This window comes from Emydura macquarii, unplaced genomic scaffold, assembly GCF_026122565.2.
Source record: "Emydura macquarii macquarii isolate MOO-44397 ecotype Brisbane River unplaced genomic scaffold, CSIRO-AGI_Emac_v2 contig_1045, whole genome shotgun sequence".
Taxonomy (NCBI): Eukaryota; Metazoa; Chordata; order Testudines; family Chelidae; genus Emydura; species Emydura macquarii.
Window position 1 is genome coordinate 2,674,748 of NW_027131182.1, and position 19,890 is coordinate 2,694,637.

At 42.7% G+C, this 19,890-nt stretch overlaps 1 protein-coding gene across 3 annotated transcripts in view; it reads right to left on the bottom strand.

Moving 5' to 3' along the window:
- Nucleotides 1–18,725, bottom strand: part of ST8SIA5 (ST8 alpha-N-acetyl-neuraminide alpha-2,8-sialyltransferase 5) — a 64,111-nt gene extending 45,386 nt beyond the window's left edge. For all 3 annotated transcript variants that reach the window (XM_067545635.1, XM_067545634.1, XM_067545633.1), the window contains exon 1: nt 18,595–18,725. In XM_067545635.1, the coding sequence (XP_067401736.1) occupies nt 18,595–18,725 (131 nt within the window). The remainder of the gene's footprint in view (nt 1–18,594) is intronic.
- Between the last annotated feature and the right edge of the window lie 1,165 nt (nt 18,726–19,890).

Consider the following 19,890-nt stretch of genomic DNA (forward strand, 5'->3'; position numbering starts at 1 on the left):
TTTGTGCCTCTTAAAATTGTTTTTTTGTAATTTTTACCGAAAATATTGACATTTTTGGGGAAAATCATTTCAGGGTGAAAAAATTCCTGAAAAATGTGGAAGAACAAAGAAGGATACATTCTCAGCCCTCTGAAAACATCTTCCAAACAAAGTTTTCATGTTTCTCCCAGCTTTGGTCAGACGACTAAGCTGGTACAGTTGTCTGCAACAGCTGTGATCAGAGCTGTATGAAAATGGTGAGAATGTTTCCTCCGAATCTTTCACTGACATTTCATTTTGGGTATTTTCCCAGTGCTCAAATTTTTGCTTCTTTATAAAATTAAATAACAAGAGAACCACTAAAAATGTTAACGTTTCAGACATGGATGCCAAGTTTTTGCTCCGAATGGGGCCATTTTGCCTCTAAAATGGGCTCATTTTCACTGAAGAAGGGACCCACTATTAAGCAAAGAAATGAATGACATTTGATGATTTTTTAAGAATATGGCCCATTAACCAAGAAAAAAAAAGGAAGGGAGAAATCTCAAATTTTCAATAGTTTTGTCTTTCCACACAGCTGTAGTCGGAAACTACTATGCCAAAACGATCTGTTATAGGATTTAAAGGGTCTGTTGCCAGCATTCTGCTAATTATTTCATAATTAATACCACTCATAATATACTATGGATAAATTAAAGTATCCATCAGGCAGATATCTTGCTGCTCATTGCAATGGTTATTATTAATTTGTTTTGCACTACTGTCCAAAGGCACCAGTGAAGGTCAGTTCCCCAATGTGCTGGACACGGTACTTTTCCCAGACCAGCTGGCTCTGTGGGTAATGACAATTGCAGCCCAAATGTAAATAAAAAATCCTTTATGAAATGATAAAGTGCCATTCCCGCTGTAAAAATAAATAAATAAATCTGTTTACATACATCCTAGAATAAAGATCAGCAGCCTATAAATAATTGAATGTATCTCATTGGCTTGCCAAAGATAAACAGAAATATTAAGCCAGTGCAAAAGTGTAGGCTGAATTACCATGAAATGAGTCCAGGTTCTAAAGCAAATTTAGAGTCTGCATTCGTTTTAGGTGGAGCTACAATGGTGGCCAGTTTAGAGAGTTGGATGGGAGGGAGAAATCCGTATATAAAATGTGATTCATCCTTTCTGCTCTCTCTCCACCAGAAGACCTTGGCATCAAAAGCAGCTGTTCCAATTCCTCCATGTAACACGTTAAAAGACAGCAGAGCCAACGGAAAAATAATGTTGCTCTCTTGGGCCCCACTCCTGCAACAAGATGCATTAACGTCTCCCTTTATTCCCAGGTGGAGAATCATGGAAATCAATGGGAATTCTGCACGGGTGTAAGAGCCGCTACCAGATTCTGTTATGCACTCAGCAGCTAGGACCATCTCCCATCTGGTGTCTCTTCTGCACACGGAGCTATCTCCATTTTACTTCTGAGAAACACACTGCTGTAAAATGTCTCTTTTATTAATACTGTGGGAACACACAGACAGAAGGCCAGATTTTCAGCTGGCATAAATCAGAGTAGCTCCATTACCTTCAAGGGCACTAAGATGACTTCTACTAGCTGAGAGTCAGACCCAATGTGTCTATTTCTGTGTGGTATATTAGCATAAAGTGGGCATGCGAAAGCTTTCACCTCTTCTGAGCCACTTTAGATTTTGTGAATGTTGGAATAAATAAATGTTATTCTCTTCCAAATTCTCCAGTCTAGCAGATTGGTTACTGCACTTGATAGCTTTAAAGAGTTTTTGTTTACATTTAAACAAGTGTCTGATCTTATGTTTGATTAGTTTGAATCAATGAAGGCAGTAATGAACAATAAGATGGGGTGATATTAAGACAAATAGTCACAGCGCTTTCATTGAACTGAGTTGAAATTTGGATTTAAAAAAAATGGATTTAGGCTACATTTGGCAATTTCAGACTCCAATAAATCTTTGCAAACTGAAGTAGAAGGTTGCTCATCTAGATAAATAACTGGTATCAGTGTGTCCCTTATACGTGACCCTTCCTACGCTATAGCTAAAATTCAGACAGATTTCAGATCATTGAAAAACACTTTAAATTTTTGCAAAATCTGAAGCAAAATTCTGCCCCTTCGTGTATCTCCACACAGCACATAACATCTGGGAGAGAAGCAGAAGAAATGCTCAAATGCTCAGACAGGAGGATCTGTTCATAAAGCAAAGGAAATGTTCATTCCACGCTAGAATGCTCCCTTCTAAGGCCTCATTGGAATACTCTGTGCAGTAATTGAGGTGCCAAGTTTAACGCATGTCATTCAAATTTAGGAAAAGATCCAAGAGTAGATCAGTAAGACTAACTTTGGGGAATGGCAGGTATGTCTTACAAGGAAAAGCTTCACATGCTTAGCTTGAAATAGCAGAGAAGAGATCTAATTAAAGTACACAAACACCTAAGGAGAGCAACTCAGGGTCTGTGGATGAGTCTGTTCTCTCTGCATGGTAAGGACAAGCCACAAGGTTGTGAGCTGAATTTAAGGACAGAAAAACGTGTCAAGTTAGGTGTCAGGATCCTTCTCTAAGGAGAGGGTGGCACATGGAACCGTTCAAGAATTTAACAAAATATTGAGTTATAATACAACTCCAGAGGACACGTTACAGCACTCCTAGGACTACTCGCAAGAAGAAATATGGGTTTGCAGGATTGGGTTTATACCTTTGTAATGTATTTTCTGGAGCTCTACTATAATTCTATCTTTTATAATAGAACTATTCTTATGAGTAAAGGCAACTTGCATAAACAACGAAATGCAGGAAAAACTAAGGGTGAGATTTTTTTCTAAAGCTCTCCGCTTTCGCCCAACTCTGCTCCGAGCGAAATGAGAGGCAGTTTTACCTCTGACTTCAAAAGGAGCAGTGCTCCAGAATCCCAGCTTTCTCTTTTGAAAAAGCTCCCCATGGTTGTGAAGAAAACCTTGAAAACATGAACTAAGGGTTTGATTAGATGGAGAATTAGCGCACAGCAAGCTGGGATGCAAATCTAGAGCACGCGAGCTCGCCGTGCACTAATTGGTGGTATGGACCATGCTACCACATGCAGTAAAAGTTCTGTTCTGCACTTTGATCCAACGCTGTTTGAAATGGGAATAGATCAAAGGGAACTTTTAGTGAGAGGTAACAAGATCCATGCCATTAGATGGTTCATGATAAACTATTGAACTGTAGATTTACACTCTGTCTTGCTACGCACAACTCTCCATCTAGACAGATCCTAAATTTAAACTGATGCAGAACTTTCTGCCTGAATCTGAAGAGAGCTTTAAACAATGGCTCTGAGAGGTGTGAATCACCCCACCAATCTATCTTGTTGGGATATTAATCCAAAACCCTGATTAAAAGTCAGCATTAACTATTTTGTTGCTGATTGTCTTAGTGGTTGGGATGGGGGAAAGGTAAGGTAAGTCCCTGAGCATGGAATTTGCAACAAGGAAGAAATGCAGTGGGCAGGGGAGAGGAAAGGAGGAAAGAAACAAGGAGAAGAAAAGAAACAAGAAAAGCGGGTGACGAAGGAAGGGAAAATGAAGGCAGAAATAGTGGCCTACTATGTAACTGGGACAGAGAGTCAAATATACAAAAACAGCCTCCCAAGATACGTCTGCACTCTTTCATGGCCGCAAATGGTGGATTTATGGTCATAAAATGTCATCTCCCCCTTAAATTAGCATATTTGCCCATCGCATGTTGCTGAACATGACAATAAAAATCTCGAACAAATAATATATGATGATAATTAAGACCTTAGCTACCAATCTTGCCCTTGATCTTCGTGATCTCCTTTGGATGGAGGGGCATGATTCTAATTTAGATGCCAACTCACAGGCCATAATTAACCATGGAGTTAATTAAGACTTACTCTTGTCATATTTCTTGACAGACTGAGTTTTACAAACTTGCACTAGAAAGTGTTCACAAGTCAGTCGCCTTAAACAAAGACGACTTGAAGTTTTCAGAACAGTAAATGTCAATAGCAACGTTTTGGCCTTAATCAATAGCGACAAAGATTGAGCCAATGTGTGGAGGAATGAACACTGAAGTAAGGTGAGAATAATGGAAAAACAGAAAATTAACCAGGCTGCATCACTCTGAAGGGCCTGTCAAAAGTGGCGTCAGAAAGCAGAAGGGAGCCTAGCAAAAAGCCCCTTGCAAAAATCCAGACAAGAAACAACTATTGCCTGACCTGAGGTTTTAGTAGAGGGGATGTCAAATAATTATGGATTTTTGAAACATTAAACAAACAAGACCAAACAAGTGAATGAACTAAAATAAGGAGTTCAGGATCCATATTATCATCTCATCAGATTAGAGAGATCCCATCTCATGGCTGCCCTGATGATACAGTGTGAATGCAGGATATCTGGTGAAGTTCAGCTCAAACAGGAGAGAAGATTCTGTAGGACTTCACCTGGTCTTTGATGGCCCCGTCTCTGCCCCAAACAGAAGGATGGTCATGAGCATTCATGCAGCTCCTGCAGAAGGACCTGCCCAATACTGATCATAGTCTACATAATTACCTTTCTGACACTGGAGTGTCATAGGGCAGACTGGGGCAAACAAAGGAAGGACTGTTTAACCATTCAAAAGTTCAGCATTCACTTCCAAAGAGGTCCCAATAGCAATGAAGGCTCCATGCAAACTAGTCAGGGAGAGGGCACAGAAGAGCCCCTACATCTAATGTCAACCAGTCCCAAAAAATCTCCAGCTCACCTTCTTTCTTCTCAGGATGAGGGATATTAAAAAGGATTTCTCAGGCTATCTTCCCCATCATCTCTTGTACTGCAGCTACCCTAGGCAGGGTGAATAAACTCAAAGGCAAGCATAAATGGACTGAATCCAATGTAATTTAATGCCTGTAAGCAAACCTGAAATCTGACTAAGTCTGCTGATCCCACACGGTCTGGCAAGGGGTAACACTGAATTTAGTAGCGGGGAGGGATTGTTTTTTAAGGGGCAGTTTATTCCTGACAGGAGAAATCAATGTCTTTCACCCATCTCCTTTTCCTTTTTAACACCCAATGTCGTCTTCTTCTCTCGCTTCTCTCACTGTCTCTCCTCTTTAACGCTCTCCAGTCACATACTCCCACTCCTTGCTTATCGTCTACAAGCCTCTTATCTAAGGTCCTTGCTCGAGGCAGAATTATCTGGTAGTCAGACACGAAGAATGGGAGCCAGAGAGCCCTGCCTTTCTAATACCAGCTCTGCCACAGACTCACTTTGTTCCCTTAGGACAGTCACTTAATCTCGCTGTACCTCAGTTTCCCCAAATCTAAAATGGGAATCATAAAACCTGCCCTACTGCGAGGATTTTGAAGATTCATGAATTAATATTCATAAGACACCCTTTGAAAGTGTAAAGTATATTCCTGGCTGGTTAACAGGTTTCCCATGTGACCTTAGGCACGTCAGTTGGTCAATCTCTCTGACCTCAGTCCCACATCTGTAGAATAAGGAGAATAGAATAATACCTCCCTGCTGTGAGGATAAACTCATTAATGGCTCTGCGCTACTTGAACACTGTGGAGATAAGGGCTAAAGAAAAAAACGATTGAAACAAATAAGGGCGGAGGAATTGCTTGAAGAGACGGATTGAAGAGGGAGAGAAAGGGAGCTTTCCAGAGCGGGGGATAGCATGGTAAAAGGTGCAAACCGGAGAGTGGGCACAGGAGACAATGGAGACAGCGACAAGGTAAGAGGATTGGGAGAGGAGCCGAGATCAAGATTTGCTTTCCATATGGGGCGGGTTTGCTGTGTGTGATATCACACTTGCTTAGTTTCTCATTGTGCTTAGGCTGGGGGCGGGGGAAAGAGGGGAAAAAGACCTCGGAGAGGCTTGAAAACATTTTAATTCCGAGATGTGAAGTAAACTGTCCACTTAACAACTACTATCGATGTGTTGCCATCCTAGCAGCCCTAACGAAGTCAAGGCAGACCATCCACTGGGTGGAAACTGCATCCCCTCCCCGCCCCCCGTGCTGCCATGAGGGTGAGGTTCAGTGTCTCTAAATTGCCTGGATGATAAAATTGTGTGACAAGTGAAAGGCACATTACGTGATTACTTTAATCGTTTCTTAGTATCAGGTTTTATGCCTGGAATCATCATTAAATAGACTGTCAAGGCACAGCAGCATAGAAAAAGAAGAAGACAGACAAGGGGAGGGAACTGCAAAGATGCGTGTGCCTCTGACAATTCAGGGCCAGAGGTGACATCCCTGGTGTAACTGCACGGAGCTTGTTGGAATAAGGCCAAGGATGAACATGGCCCCTTGTGTTCTGAATCTCTGGGCCTACTCCCACTTCACAGAACAGGAGGAAATATGTCAGATGACTCCATGCTTCACTGATATCACTGACTGACCCGCTTCTGTTCCTATGGAAGCCATGGGCAAAGCTCACATTTGCATTCGGTAGGAGCCAATCTGGGCCTGACAGGGCTAGTTTAAAAGCTTTCTTGTCTCTCCCTTAAAGTGAGCCAAACCCAGTTGTATTTAGGATATATGCATGTGGATAGTCACATGCATGTGGATATATGCACATGAATATAGACCGACCATTCATTGAACTGATTGTAACAGGGATTTGGAACTTTATGATAGGTGCAGGGCTGGTCTTACAATTTGCAAGGTCCCAAACGTCTGTGGACGGAGTTAAAAAGGGTCTGTGAATTACTTCCAACTCTGGTCCCTAAGGCATCTGATCTGGAGGAGATGATGAGTAAAAGAATTTGAAAAAAGATCTGTGACCATGGGAGATGGCAGGTGTGGTGCATACTAAACAAAAGGAATAAATCAAACAATCTAGGTCCCGGGGAAGTCAGTCAGCAGACTCAGTAGGTGAAGGAGGGACCCCACGTTTGTGCACTGGGCATAAGACTGGTTCATTACACAATGAACCAAATGGAATTACAGCAGGGATGAGCTTGGCCCAATAAATGAAAGAAGGAATTGATAGTAACAGAGCAGTGCTGGAGACTATTTTGAGCAGCACACAAGCAAGCTTGAAGACACAAAGGAGGAAAGCAGCTATATAACAGTGACTATAAACCTGAACAGTATTCAGTTTTATGTAGCATCTTTCATACTTATGGCTAAGTTCTGCTGTCAGATGTGCATGTGCGCTTCTATTAAAGTGGCATCCATAATCACTGCCCACAAACTGCATTGATTTTGCATACGTAATAGATTCAACAATAGTACAGCCGTGGACACTGGCAATGGGAATGTTGGCCAGGACACCAGAGGTCCCTCAGAACTCATTTCAAGACCCTCCATGGGAATCTTTAACTTCCATCCAGAGAGCCACCAAAGATGGGGAAGGGAGGTCTTGGACTAATGTCTAATGAGGAGTTAATTCATTAATCACTATGGGATAAATCTTGGTATCCCGCAACAAACCCTAGGAAGACAAGGTAAGGCCAGTTTTATCCCATGGTGAGGCAGGTTTTGAATTTCCCATGCAATAGGCCCTCCCAAACGGCAGCTGTACTGAAATCCCACATTTTAGTGCATTCACAAAGCCCCAAATGGAGATCTCCTATGGAGGTTTCCACCTGCTCAAAAGGATGAAGAAGGTACCATTTAGGTTCAGCCTAACCCCCTACTCCTACAAAATTTGGGCTATACCAGTAGGCTGTTTCCCCACACTCCATGCATGAAACCAAAGGGCATGATCTGTCCCTAACACTTTAAAGTAACTAGTACCCTAGAAGGATAAACCAAGCACTTGGTTGCCCAAGGTTTTCAGTTGGGTCTTGAGAAATACTGGCATGGCCACCTTTGTGCTTATGAAAAGTACCATGAGACCTACAGTGTCCAAGCAGAGTAGATGGGGCTTAACTTTTATAGTTTCATCCACAATGATTAATTAGGATTAAAGATAAAATTGAAGGCAGAAAATGTAAGAACAGTGACTGTCCGCAGAGAACAATACAGAGGGAGGAGGGAAAGGCTGAACGAACTGGAATGGTTTAAAGCAACAGAGGTCAAGGATGTGTTGGGGAAATGGGAAGTTAAGTCCACAGTATGCCTCAGGGTTCTATGGGCGACTGTGCAATAGATATCACTTGAAATAGAAAATAAAAAAGGAAATGCAAAAAGCAATCAAGGATAAAATTAAGCCACAACTGAAGTAAAAATTACAAAGTTTTACACACAGAGTAGGACTGGGCAGATCCCTGACTCGAGTTAAAACAGTATCAGGAAAACAAAATTGTTTGAGAAGAAAAGGAAGATAAGAATAAGAATATCTGTAATAGTAACCAAGGAGACCAGTGGTTACTGACTCCCGTCATGTGACAGGGGCGTTAACTTTAGCTCCTGTTCCTAATCACTTGACCTGAGTGAGGGTTAGAAAGGCTAATACTCCTGTCATATTGTGATTGCTATTCCAATGACAGTATGGCCCAGATCCTCAAAGAAATGTAGGGGCCTAACTTCCATTGATTTCAATGGGAGTTAGGTTCCTAAATAGCTTTGAGGATCTGGGCCTACCTGCACCAACAGTATTGTCTATTCACAGCATTCAAAAATCATGAGTCAGGGTGCTCAGAAATTAAGAAATGGGATTAAAGATCAAGACATTTTGGAAAATAATAAATGCGGGCTCTTTCTCGTTACCAACTGAGCACAGCGTTCATGTTTTCAAACTTTTCTTCACAACCATGAGAACTAGGAAATCCCTTTTTTCAATGAAAGCTGAGATTTTTGCATGGTCACATGACTCCAAGGACTGGGGCCTTAAGAAAAACGCTATATACAGTGAAACCCATGGGGGAAAAAAAATCACAAGAGTCGGCAACATTGATAACATTGGCAACCCCACGCATTCAGAAATGAACATGCAGTGAACGTAGGGGGTAGGAGCAAGAAGGGAGAATGCGAGTAGTGGTGGAGGCTGAGGGGGGCAGGGAAGAGAGATAGAGAGAGAATAGTGACAAGAAAGCAGAATGGAGAGGATCAGAATGGCAGCTGCCCCACCACAAGAATTAGGACAGGATAAGTGGATCCTGCACTTTTACTGTTGAATTTGGCCCTGTCCACATGCACCGGGGGCAAACAACTTCCGAAATAGAAGGCAAATTAAAATATAATTTTTTTTAAATCTCATTATTTTTAAGCCAATTTAATGATTTTGGGAGGGTATAACTACTGGTTTTTGAATGCTTGAGGTTTGCAATACAGCACTACCAGTCTGCCATCGGTTACATGCATGCAACTCCAACTGACTTCAGCTGGACTTGCATGTAAACAACAGAGAATGGGCAGAATTTGTCCCATATTTGTAAGGCCCTTCGTTTTCAGTTTTACTAATTTTTATCTATTTTACTCATTTTTACCAATTTTTAAATTGATCATGTTAAGAAAATACAATTCATTATACTAAGTAGATGTGTTTATGTTAATAATAAATTAGACTAAGGACACGTCTACACTACAAAATTGTATGTATGGAAATGTACAGCTCATAAAATAAACCAGAGCATTAAACTGCTTTTATTTTCAGTACTCTTACATTTCTCTATTTGTTGCTTTGTTTGTCCTGCTGTCCCCCAATATTAACTCTGATATTTACCCAGAAAAATGTGCATTTAAATTTTTGCACCAATTTTCACTGCTTTTTTTATTTTTTGAAATAAACACTGATAAATTCCCAGGAAATTTTAAACAAAATAAAAACCAAAGATGAAGGGCCTGGCATATTTATTAAGTGAAGTATTCAGGAGGAGCTATTTGAGTGGACAAACGATTGGCCTTGATACCAATGGCAGAAGCAATTAATGCAGAAAGCAGAGGACTACTGTGGTATCATAAGGAACAGAAATGGATTTAATTTGTTCACAGTATTACCCAATAAGCTGAGCATGTCTCAGGGTATCGCAAAGTCCTGGTGTAACAAAGCTGCAGTAGCCAGTGTAAAAATGAGACCCAAAATTGAAATTACTTTAAGAGTCATGGGCAGGTATTACAAATGGTTATGCAGTGTGGCAATGAGCTGTGTAAGATAATAAGGCTATTACTAAAGTAAATCAACAGCCAACCACTACATACTGAATGGAAGGATCGGAAGACTGGCCCTCATCCCAGTATAGCCAGTGAGAATTTAGCCATTAACTTCAATGGGAGCAGGACTGTGCTCTAAGGCAGACCCAAGCTCTAAAAAACACCACATCTGTTGTCATTCTGTTTTTGTTTCTTTTTAAAAAGCAAGCAGGAACTGATGAGTCAGAAGAAATTATTCCAGCTCTGTACCAAGCCACTAGTTAGCAGAGTTCGGATATTTGCTTTGTGACATTTTCACAAATAAAAACTAAGTTGCTTCCGACAAACGAACTGTGAATATTTGCACATTTCTGCAGCGTTTTAACGCATGACAAAGGAACTTGTGATGTCTCTCCCTTTACTTGGTGTGTGAAGGAAGAAGCATTCTGTAATGCATGAATGAAAAAAGGAATGGGGAATGCCCTCAGGAAATGACTTTTAAAGGAAATTCCACAGCCCACCTGCCATATTCTACCCTGTTCTACTTTGCTTTTTGTACTGTGCTCTTCACTGTGGTCTGTGAGCACTCAGAATATAGTCATAAGACTGTCCACTGTTTGTAACCATTTGGAGTTCACTAACTATTTTTAAACAACCACATAACCAACATCCCATTGGCAGAAAGCACTGTACAGGCAGCAAGGCGATCATTGAAATGGAGTTCTCACTTTTCTAGACCCCTTCTTACAACTACTTATAACTTTCAAAAGGAAAGGTGCCATTTTTAGTAACCAATCACACAAAATCGCTACTATCCAATTGTCAAATAAGAACAACTCTTTGCAATCATATATATATATTTTTTACTTATAAAGCACTTTCACCCAAGGTTCTCAAAGCAATTTAGAAGACCGATTAAGTATTATTATCCCATGACATAAGTCCGTATTATTCCTCAACTTTCAGCACAATTGTGCTAGAGTTTTCTATGTTTGTTCTCTGTCCAAAAGTGTTTGTTTTTCAAGTTGCATAACAATCTATTAGGCTGTTACTGACAGAAATTAGATCCCCTGAAAGCACAAGATTATTTCCTAACTACATTTTCTCCAGTGATGTGCTCAGTCTAGAATTAAAGGTCTCCAAATTACTGAATTATCTGAGCATCAAAAATCTGGTTTTTCATCTGTCAGAAATTGTTCAGATACTTTCTTTAAGCTCAGATAACTCAAACAGCTTTGTTTTAAAACTTAATAATGATACTTAACCCGTCCATAGTGCACAGCATCTACAAAGCACTGTACAGATATTACTTAATTCATTACAAAATAAAGTACTCTTCATAATTGACATGGAGCTCTGAACAAGGACAAGTGCCCGCGACGTAGCTGAAGATCTGAGGTTTGAAAAAATGAAAATGATGGCTATTTAAGGACAGAATATTGAGCATACATTGCATCGCCACTTCCTTGAATCATGTTATCAGCAATGTAAATTAATGTTATTCCAGTGGCCCAGAACCCCAGCTAGTGTAAATTGCTGTAGTTTCTTTGAAGTCAATGGTGTTACCTTAGTTTACACTAGTTGTTGATCTGGCCTCTTAACTTTGGAATGACAGACAGATGGACGAGAGGGGAGGAAAGCTTTACAAGTGTTACGCAGCAAGTTTGTGTAACATCTAAAGCATTTGGATCTTTTATTTAAATAAGTACTCATCAGTTTCCCATGAAATTCACCTTCCTCAACTGTTTGACAATTTCATCAGTGTAAGCAAAAGGAGGACTGAACACTAAGGGGTCTATACTGTGCTATCAGTGGTGGAGGTGTTAGTGAAAACCAGCTGCTGGCATTCAGTATGCCACAGTGCTTGTCAGGTGAGTGCCTGCTGGTGTCTTGTGTACGCTAGAGCTCCTACTGCTCTTATCACAGGTGGAGTTGCAATGGTGAGCCATTTTAGGATAATGGGCCACATCTTCTGATGTTGTGAATCATAGACGATTAGAGTTGGAAGGGACCTCAGTAGGTCACCTAGTCCAACCCTCTGCTCAAAGCAGGACCAACCCCAACTGAATCATCCCAGCCAGGACTTTGTCAAGCCGCAGCTTAAAAACCTCTAAGGATGGAGATTCCACCACCTCCCTAGGTAACCCATTCCAGTGCTTCACCACCCTCCTAGTGAAAAAGCTTTTCCTAATAGCCAACCTAGACCTCCCCCACTGCAACTTGAGATCATTGCTCCTAGTTCTGTCATCTGCCACCATCAAGAACAGCCTCGCCCCATCCTCCCCGGGACCCCCCTTTCAGGTAGTTGAAGGCTGCTATCAAATCCACCCTCACTCTTTTCTTCTGCAGACTAAACAAGCCTAGTTCCCTCAGCCTCTCCGCATAAGTCATGTGCTCCATCTCCCTAATCATTTTTGTTACCCTCTGCTGGACTCTTTCCAAATTGTCCCCATCCTTCCTGCAGTGGGGGGCCCAAAACTGGACACAATACTCCACATGAGGCCTCACCAGTGCCAAATAGATCAGTGTGGCTCCACTGAAGTCAGTGCAGCTAGACTGGTTTGCAGCTGTTTGGAAGCTGGCCTGATATGTTTAGTGTGGATGAGACCTACACGGTCCCTTTCTATACAACACTATATTCTGCTCCCATTGGTGATAATGAATACCTAATGGAGACAGAGAAGAATGCACCATGCAGAGGGCTCAATGTACTGAAGACGCTATGAAAAGTAGCAGTAGTAGCAACTGGTATACACTTTTAAAGAGGAGTTCAAGAGCTAGGTTACGTCTACACTTTCACCCCTACAATGGCACAGCTGCAGCTGCACCGCTCCAGCACTTCAGTATAGACACTCACTACAGTGGCAGGAGTGGTTCTCCCATCACTAGAGTTAATTCACCTCCCACAGAGGCAGCGCCTCGGTGGCTGGAAGAATTCTTCTGTCAGCCTAGCTCTGTCTACACTAAGGATTAGGTTGGTTTAACTACATCACTCAGGGGTGTGGATTTTTCTCACCCTTGAGTGACACAGCTGGGTAGACCTACCTTTTTAGGATAGACTTGGCCTTCGAAACAATATATGGTGGGACAGAACTGCTTAACATGAAGTGGGAAACTGACTTGGGTTTGAGGCTTTGTTATCGCCTTCTGCATTCTCCTTCTGCTCCCAAGAAAACCCAGACTAAAAGCAAAACTTGTTTCACATTCCGATAGGTAATTTGCCAGGAGTCAGTGATGTAAGAGGTCATTTCACCAGGAAAGTACTTCACGTCTGGGTGGGAAAGTTTTCTAGTGGACAGAACATAGGACTGTGAATCAGGAGATCTGACACATTCAGTCACCTTAGGCGAGTCAATCCTTTGTTCTGTGCTTCACTTTCCCAATCTGTACAAATGCTGATAATAACGCCTTCCTTCCGTCTCTCAGGTGGGTGTTGTGAGGAGTAGGTAACTGATGTCTGCGTTGCAGTCCTTGGATGAAAGATGCTAGAGACGTGCCAATGTTGATGCAATCTTAAATTTTAAGAGTGTGATTTTCCAAATACTAGGTGCCAGTGTATACATGTAGGTGAGATTTTATGCTAATTTAGAAGGCAGAAAGCCTTCAAATACTTTAGTGCATGAGCTCTGAATGGGAAGATACATTGTTTCTTGCTCAGCATATGGTTGTTTGAGAGTTGTTATATATGTTTCTCGTTAGCGCCCCAATGGAAAACTTCACTTAAGTTCGCTAATAAACTTTAAACGTTCTGTTTACCTGCATACTAACAACTAAAATTCTTAGAGGACCAAATTCTCTCCTGCATTTGGGCCCCATTCAGTGAGGGAGTTAGGGCGTTAGAGGGGATCTAATGGACTCTATGCCAGTGGAAGATAGATGTAGCAGAGCACAAATCAGTCACATTGTCCTGGCAACTGATTGGTCCTCTCCTTCCCCTGACAGGCCCCCTATGACATGGGTTGAAGGATGGTGAAAGTTGGTGTGGAAGCCACTTCTACATCTTTACATGAGTGGGGAGTTCCCGTAGACAAAGAGAATTCCCTGCTGGCCTCTTAATGAGCAGAATCCAACCTCTGTGCGCCACTTGGATCCCACAAACGGGCCGGATCTCATTTGAGAATCTGACGCAAAATAAAAAATAATCCAGATGCCCAGTGTTGAAACAGCAGCACACACTGGAGCCAGCATTTAACCGACTTCAGCAGATTAATGGAGAGGACATTTTTAATCATATCACATAAGCCCTGCAATAAAAATAATTATCCCAGAAGATCAGTATTAAAAGGAGCGTAATTGTGTCTGACTTTATCAGCCTTTTATAGGATTTTATAGCCACAAAGCCCACCATCCCCTGCTCTCAGATCCCCTCTCTTTTGAATATTTCCAGCATTTGGTTAGATTTTAAACAGGTTCATATAAGATACCCGGCTGAACTTTGTCTGCCTTACTGGTGCAAGTAGATCTGGTGTCTTTAGTGGAATCTCGGGGACTACGGTGAGTAGGATTTGGCCTTCAAATATTTTAGTAACACTGTAAAAATGTGGGGTAGAATGGGCTGTGTCTGTGTGTGTGTTTCCAGTGTCTACGGGTCTGATCCAAAGCCCACTGAAGTCGATAGGAATTTTTCCATAGATTTCAATGGGGTTTGGATCAGGCCCTAAGCAGCTCACATCAAATGCCATTCTTCTTTTTGATTTTCTCCCAGACTCTATACCTTCCTCTCACAGCCCCTGAACCAAAGCCTGCAGTCCCTGTTCAGGCAAAACTTCCCCTGGGTGCAATGGGAGTTCAGCCCAAGTAAGGATTGCCAGATCTGACCACTTGATTTTAATCCATGCACCTGTTTCTCCCTCCCCCCGCCACCTCCTGTTTACGTTTCTAGAATTTCAGCATTTATGGAAGGGGGAGGAGAGAAGGGAGAGTTCCTGGCTCAAGCCTGGACCATGTCATGCATCTCAGTGAGCCGAGGTGGCCTATCATGGAATTCCTAATGTGAAGTGGGGTCTCTCTCCTCACCAAGTCCATCCACTGCTGCTCCACGTGGAGGGGGCTTTGGGAGCAGGACTGTGGGGGGAGCATAGAACTGGCTATACTCCATGGCAGCATCCATGTGAAGATCCAGGCAGGAATTAATACACCTGGGAGCTGAGTTAACTTCCTGCTACCATGCTGCTACAAGGGAACTCAAAAGCAGCACGCCAAAGTCAGGGTGGCAGCATGAATGCACCCTCCAGGACGCCTCGCCTCTTGCCTCCATGCATCTGGTTGGTGGAACGTCTTCCCTGAAGAGCCCTGAGATCCATGGCACCCCTGCCATTTCTGCAGACCCTATTACTCCTCTCTGTGAAATGATGCTTCAGAGGAACTCAGGGTACGTCTACACTGCAGGCTCGCTGGTGGCAGTGTGCAGGGTCTGAGGAGCTACATGCAGCATTGAAAAGCAGGCTGCATCTGCACTGTGGTGTGTAGCTATGCATGGCAGCGAAAGACTCTGGCAGGGGGGAGGCAGCAGGGAAAAGTTCTGGTGGTTCCCTGCTGCCGGAGTCTCACTGCAGCGGGGAAAGGCTCTGGCAGTGGGGAGGCAGTGGGTCGGATCACTCGATGATTGCCTGTTCTGTTCATTCCCTCTGAAGCGCCTGGCACTGGTCACTGTCGGAAGACAGGACACTGGGCTAGATGGACCATTGGTCTGACCCAGTATGGCTGTTCTGATGCTCTTACTACACTGTTAAGAAAAGCAGTGTAATTTGGGGGAGGGGGGGGCACTGCTTGGGCACAGAGAGCTGTGTACGATACATGCCCTAAGGTGCTGGCGTGAATTTGTTCTCCTAAGCAGCGCCTCGCTATCTACACTGCTGGGGTGGGGGGGGGGTGCAGTGTACATACGCCACATACTGCCGTGAGGAGCGTGCAGTGTGGATGCACCCTGAGTGGATTCAGCCCCGTAAACCCTACCTGCCCTGCAGGCCCCTTCCTATTCCCACGGGCTTCTGGCCAGGAGGAGACAATCTGGCCCAGTGTTATATTTATGCTGGAAAGCATCATGTATTTACTCTGACAGCAATTCGGGTCCATTTCCAGGTTCCCCTTAGTACTCTAGGGAATTTCTTTCCACTGCCTTGAGAAAAGGAGAGGGAAAAGTTACTGCTGCACACAGCGCATTCCCGCCCAGCAGCATATTGAATCAGAGTGAGACACCTGGCCTCATCTTCAGCCCGTCCCCTCAAACTCCAACTTGGCAGGCAGTACTGCCGCTGTAAATATCCCACTTCCTCGCTAGAAAGATGTTCTGAAAGAAACCACCAGCTCAACAGCGTTAGCAGAAGGTGAAAGACAAAGGGTCTGAGGGGGCCCGGCCAGTTTTGCAGCCTGTGTAACGTTGTCATGAAGGACTTGGTCCAGGAGGACTGTAATGAGAGAGACAAAGCTAAGGATATGTGCAAGTCTCACTGGAGAGCGGACCAGCGAGCAAATCCTTGGAGAACCGTCACTTTACTTACTCCCGGCTGGCTGAGTTTAGAAGGCGGCGGCTTCCAGAAAATTAAGGTTTTCAAAATTTGGTGCATGTACCCACATCGTGTGAACAGCTATCCTAACCCACTGCAGAACCTCAAGAGAAGGAGAGCCGCAGGAAAGTGACAAACATTGTAGTGACTTTTCATACAGCACTACCCTGCCCTTTTTAATATCTAATGGCCTGATCCCCCCAGGTACTGTGCTTCTTCAACCGCCATTGACTTCACTCACTGGGAGATAAGGACCATCACCTCACCGCAGGATGTTGTTTTCTTTCTCCCAAACGCCGGAAGAAAATGTTTGAGTGGCATTAGAGGGATTGATACTATCATTAAAAGAACGAAAGAAACAAATGACTAGAAATCACGGCTGAGGGGAACTTGAGTATGTATTAACCTACACTTACAAAGCTTGTGGCAGTTTTTGTGATATCAACCACCATAGTAGGACAGACTAAAATAACAAGAGCGGCTTTTCTTAGGAAGTGAGAGCTTGTGAGTCAACTTTTGCCCTCTCTTGTGTCCTTTGCAACCCTACTGAAGTCAATGGAGAAACACCGGATATAAATCAGGACAGAGTTTGGCCCAAAGAGAGCATTCAGTAGAAGAATTTTATCTGCATCTTCTCACCAGAACTAGGTGTGCTTTAATGTCGTTATTTTTCTACTTTATTCACTCACGTTTAGATTTAGGTCTTGATTTTTCTACTGCCCTGCCTCTTCTGTAGTCATTCGCATCTGTGCAAAGTGAGTGCATAGTGGTTGTGAAATGCTACCATGGTATGAGGAAATTTCTCATTTGATAGCATTTATAATACAAAGGAGGAGAGAATCAAACCATTAATCTCTTTTTGCCAGTTACCCTTAAAATTAAAACATAAAAACTTCCACAGCCGTCACATGTTATTGAAGCCCAATTGCCAAAAGTATGTAATAGGAATTTTTCCCTTTATAAATCAAATCACCAAATATATATATTTTTAAATAGATCCTTTAAGGCAGTGGTTCTCAACCAGAAGTACGTGTACCCCTGGGGGTACGCAGAGGTCTTCCAGGCAGGGGTACATCAACTAATCTAGACAGTTGCTTAGTTTTACAACAGGCTACGTAAAAAGCACTAGTGAAGTAGGTATCAACTAAAATTTCATACAGGGACTTATTTATACTGCTCCATACACTGTATGCTGAACTGAAAGTACAATATTTACATTCCAGTTGATTTATTTTATAATTATATGGTAAAAATGAGAAAGTAAGCAATTTTTCAGCAACAGTGTGCTGTGACACTTTGGTGTTTCTATGTCTGATTTTCTAAGCATATAGTTTTTAAGTGAGGTGAAGCTTGGCGTGCACAAGACAAATCAGACTCCTGAAAGGGGTACAGTGGTCTGGAAAGGTTGAGAGCCAGTGCTTTCAGGCTCAGGTAAACACTGATGTTCCCAGTTGGCATTTTGTTATGACATGAGCAGGAAACATCAGACGAAATGCACCATTTTCAGGCTGATGACTGATGTGATTTTTAAGAGACACCAACAATGTAGTCACACCACCCTTCTCACAGATTAACACAAAGACTGTCACAGAACAGTAAAGTAAGCCATTTGTTATTCCAACCAGGAATCTTCAGGAAATGCATTTGCTTTTATTTTAAAGGCATTAAACTTCCACAAGAAGACTCTTGTCCCACTTCACTCTTTCAGGCCGGTTTTGTCCTGACATACACAGAGTGACCCAGAGCCATGTGGGAGGGCGTACATGACTGGGTATAAATCAGGGCTAAATTTGGCACATTGGGTCAGATCCTCAGCTGGTGTAAGTCAGCCCGGGTCCAGTGAAGTCAGCAGAGCTAGTGATTTACATCAGCTGAGGATTTAAAATACATACAATTAATACCTTAGCTAGCGTTCTTTTGTTAATAATCCTGACAAATGCGACAGCTGCCGGTCACATTCTCCCTCTAATATCCCAGGATATTAATGCTATTAGGGCATGATTGGATTCCCCTTTGCACCGGGATCTCTGTCACAATTCTGTCTGATCAGATATAGAACTTTTACCGCTTCCCCCTTACCTCTTGAGATAGTTTCTCCCATACAGGATCTGCTGCAGCAAAGTGACCACAGCAAAGGCGCAGATGAAGATGAAGAACAAAGTTCTGTTTCCCAGCAAATCCCTGCTTGACGAGGGGTCACTGTATCCCATCCTTGTGAAAAGGCGACTTAAGCTCTGTTGGGTAGAATTCAGTTCATTGTAGCGTTCATGCTCTTTTCACTGGAAGGCGGTGGAGAACATTTGCTAGTTTTTCTGTGAGAAATCCAAGGACAAGATGCCTCATTGTCCAGCCCTGCTGTCCCCTTCTTGCCCCTTTTGGATGTTAACTAAAGAACTGTGCGCAATGGCTCATTTCCACTGTAAAGTTTCCAGGAGCATTAGATGTCGGTAACATCTAAAAATCATCTATTCATAGCTCCTTCAGGCTGACCAGTTTATACTGTATGTGAAGCATGCTGTTCCCTGCGGTCTCTCTCAAAAACCTGCCGCTAACAATTATCTACTTCAATCCCATTTCGATATTCCAGATGGGAGAAGCTGCAAATAAAACAGAAAACTGCAGCCTGTGAAAAATACAACCTGCTTCGGAAGCACATAGTCATCAGCTCTTCTTTGCTTCTGCTCAGTGACTCCAGTGAAATGGACTTGCAGGGAGACGTGACTGGGGTGTGCTATTATTGAACAAGAATGTAATGATCATGAGGATTTCATTCAGCCCCCTGCAAAAACAGCAGCAGCAATCTAGTTAGACTAGCATGAAAAGCTGCATTTTATTTATCAAGGGGAGGTTCAGATAATGCCTTTGATACTGTAACGTTTGCTTCCAGCATGCAGTGCCTTTAGTCATCGCTACTCTCTATCTGGGTTCCTATGTTTTTCCTGGTTATTCCTCCGGAGTAAGCATAAGCAAGGTCACTGTGCATCTCTTCAAGGACAGAGCTCTGAGTTCCTGCATGCTGATTTATTGCAAGCTTTGGAAAGCCTCACAGCCGCAGATGGGGATATTGACTTTCAATGGAATCTTAAAGAACTATTCATTTATTTAAAGAGACAAATATTCGGATTGTTCCTCAACCATGAACAGTTCTCTTGTTATGGGGTGAAATAGCGAGACCTTGTCTACAGCCAGCAGAACTGTTATTAAGCTTTCTCGTTGCTGGTAGGGACTCGGTCCTACTCTCATTTGAATCAATGGGAGTTTTTGTCATTGATTTCACTGGGAGCAGGAGCAAGTCCTGAATCTTTATTTCTGAAAACAGTGACCTATGAAAGCTTTAACCACAAATAAAATGGTTCAGCTAGGAGGTTATTTTAC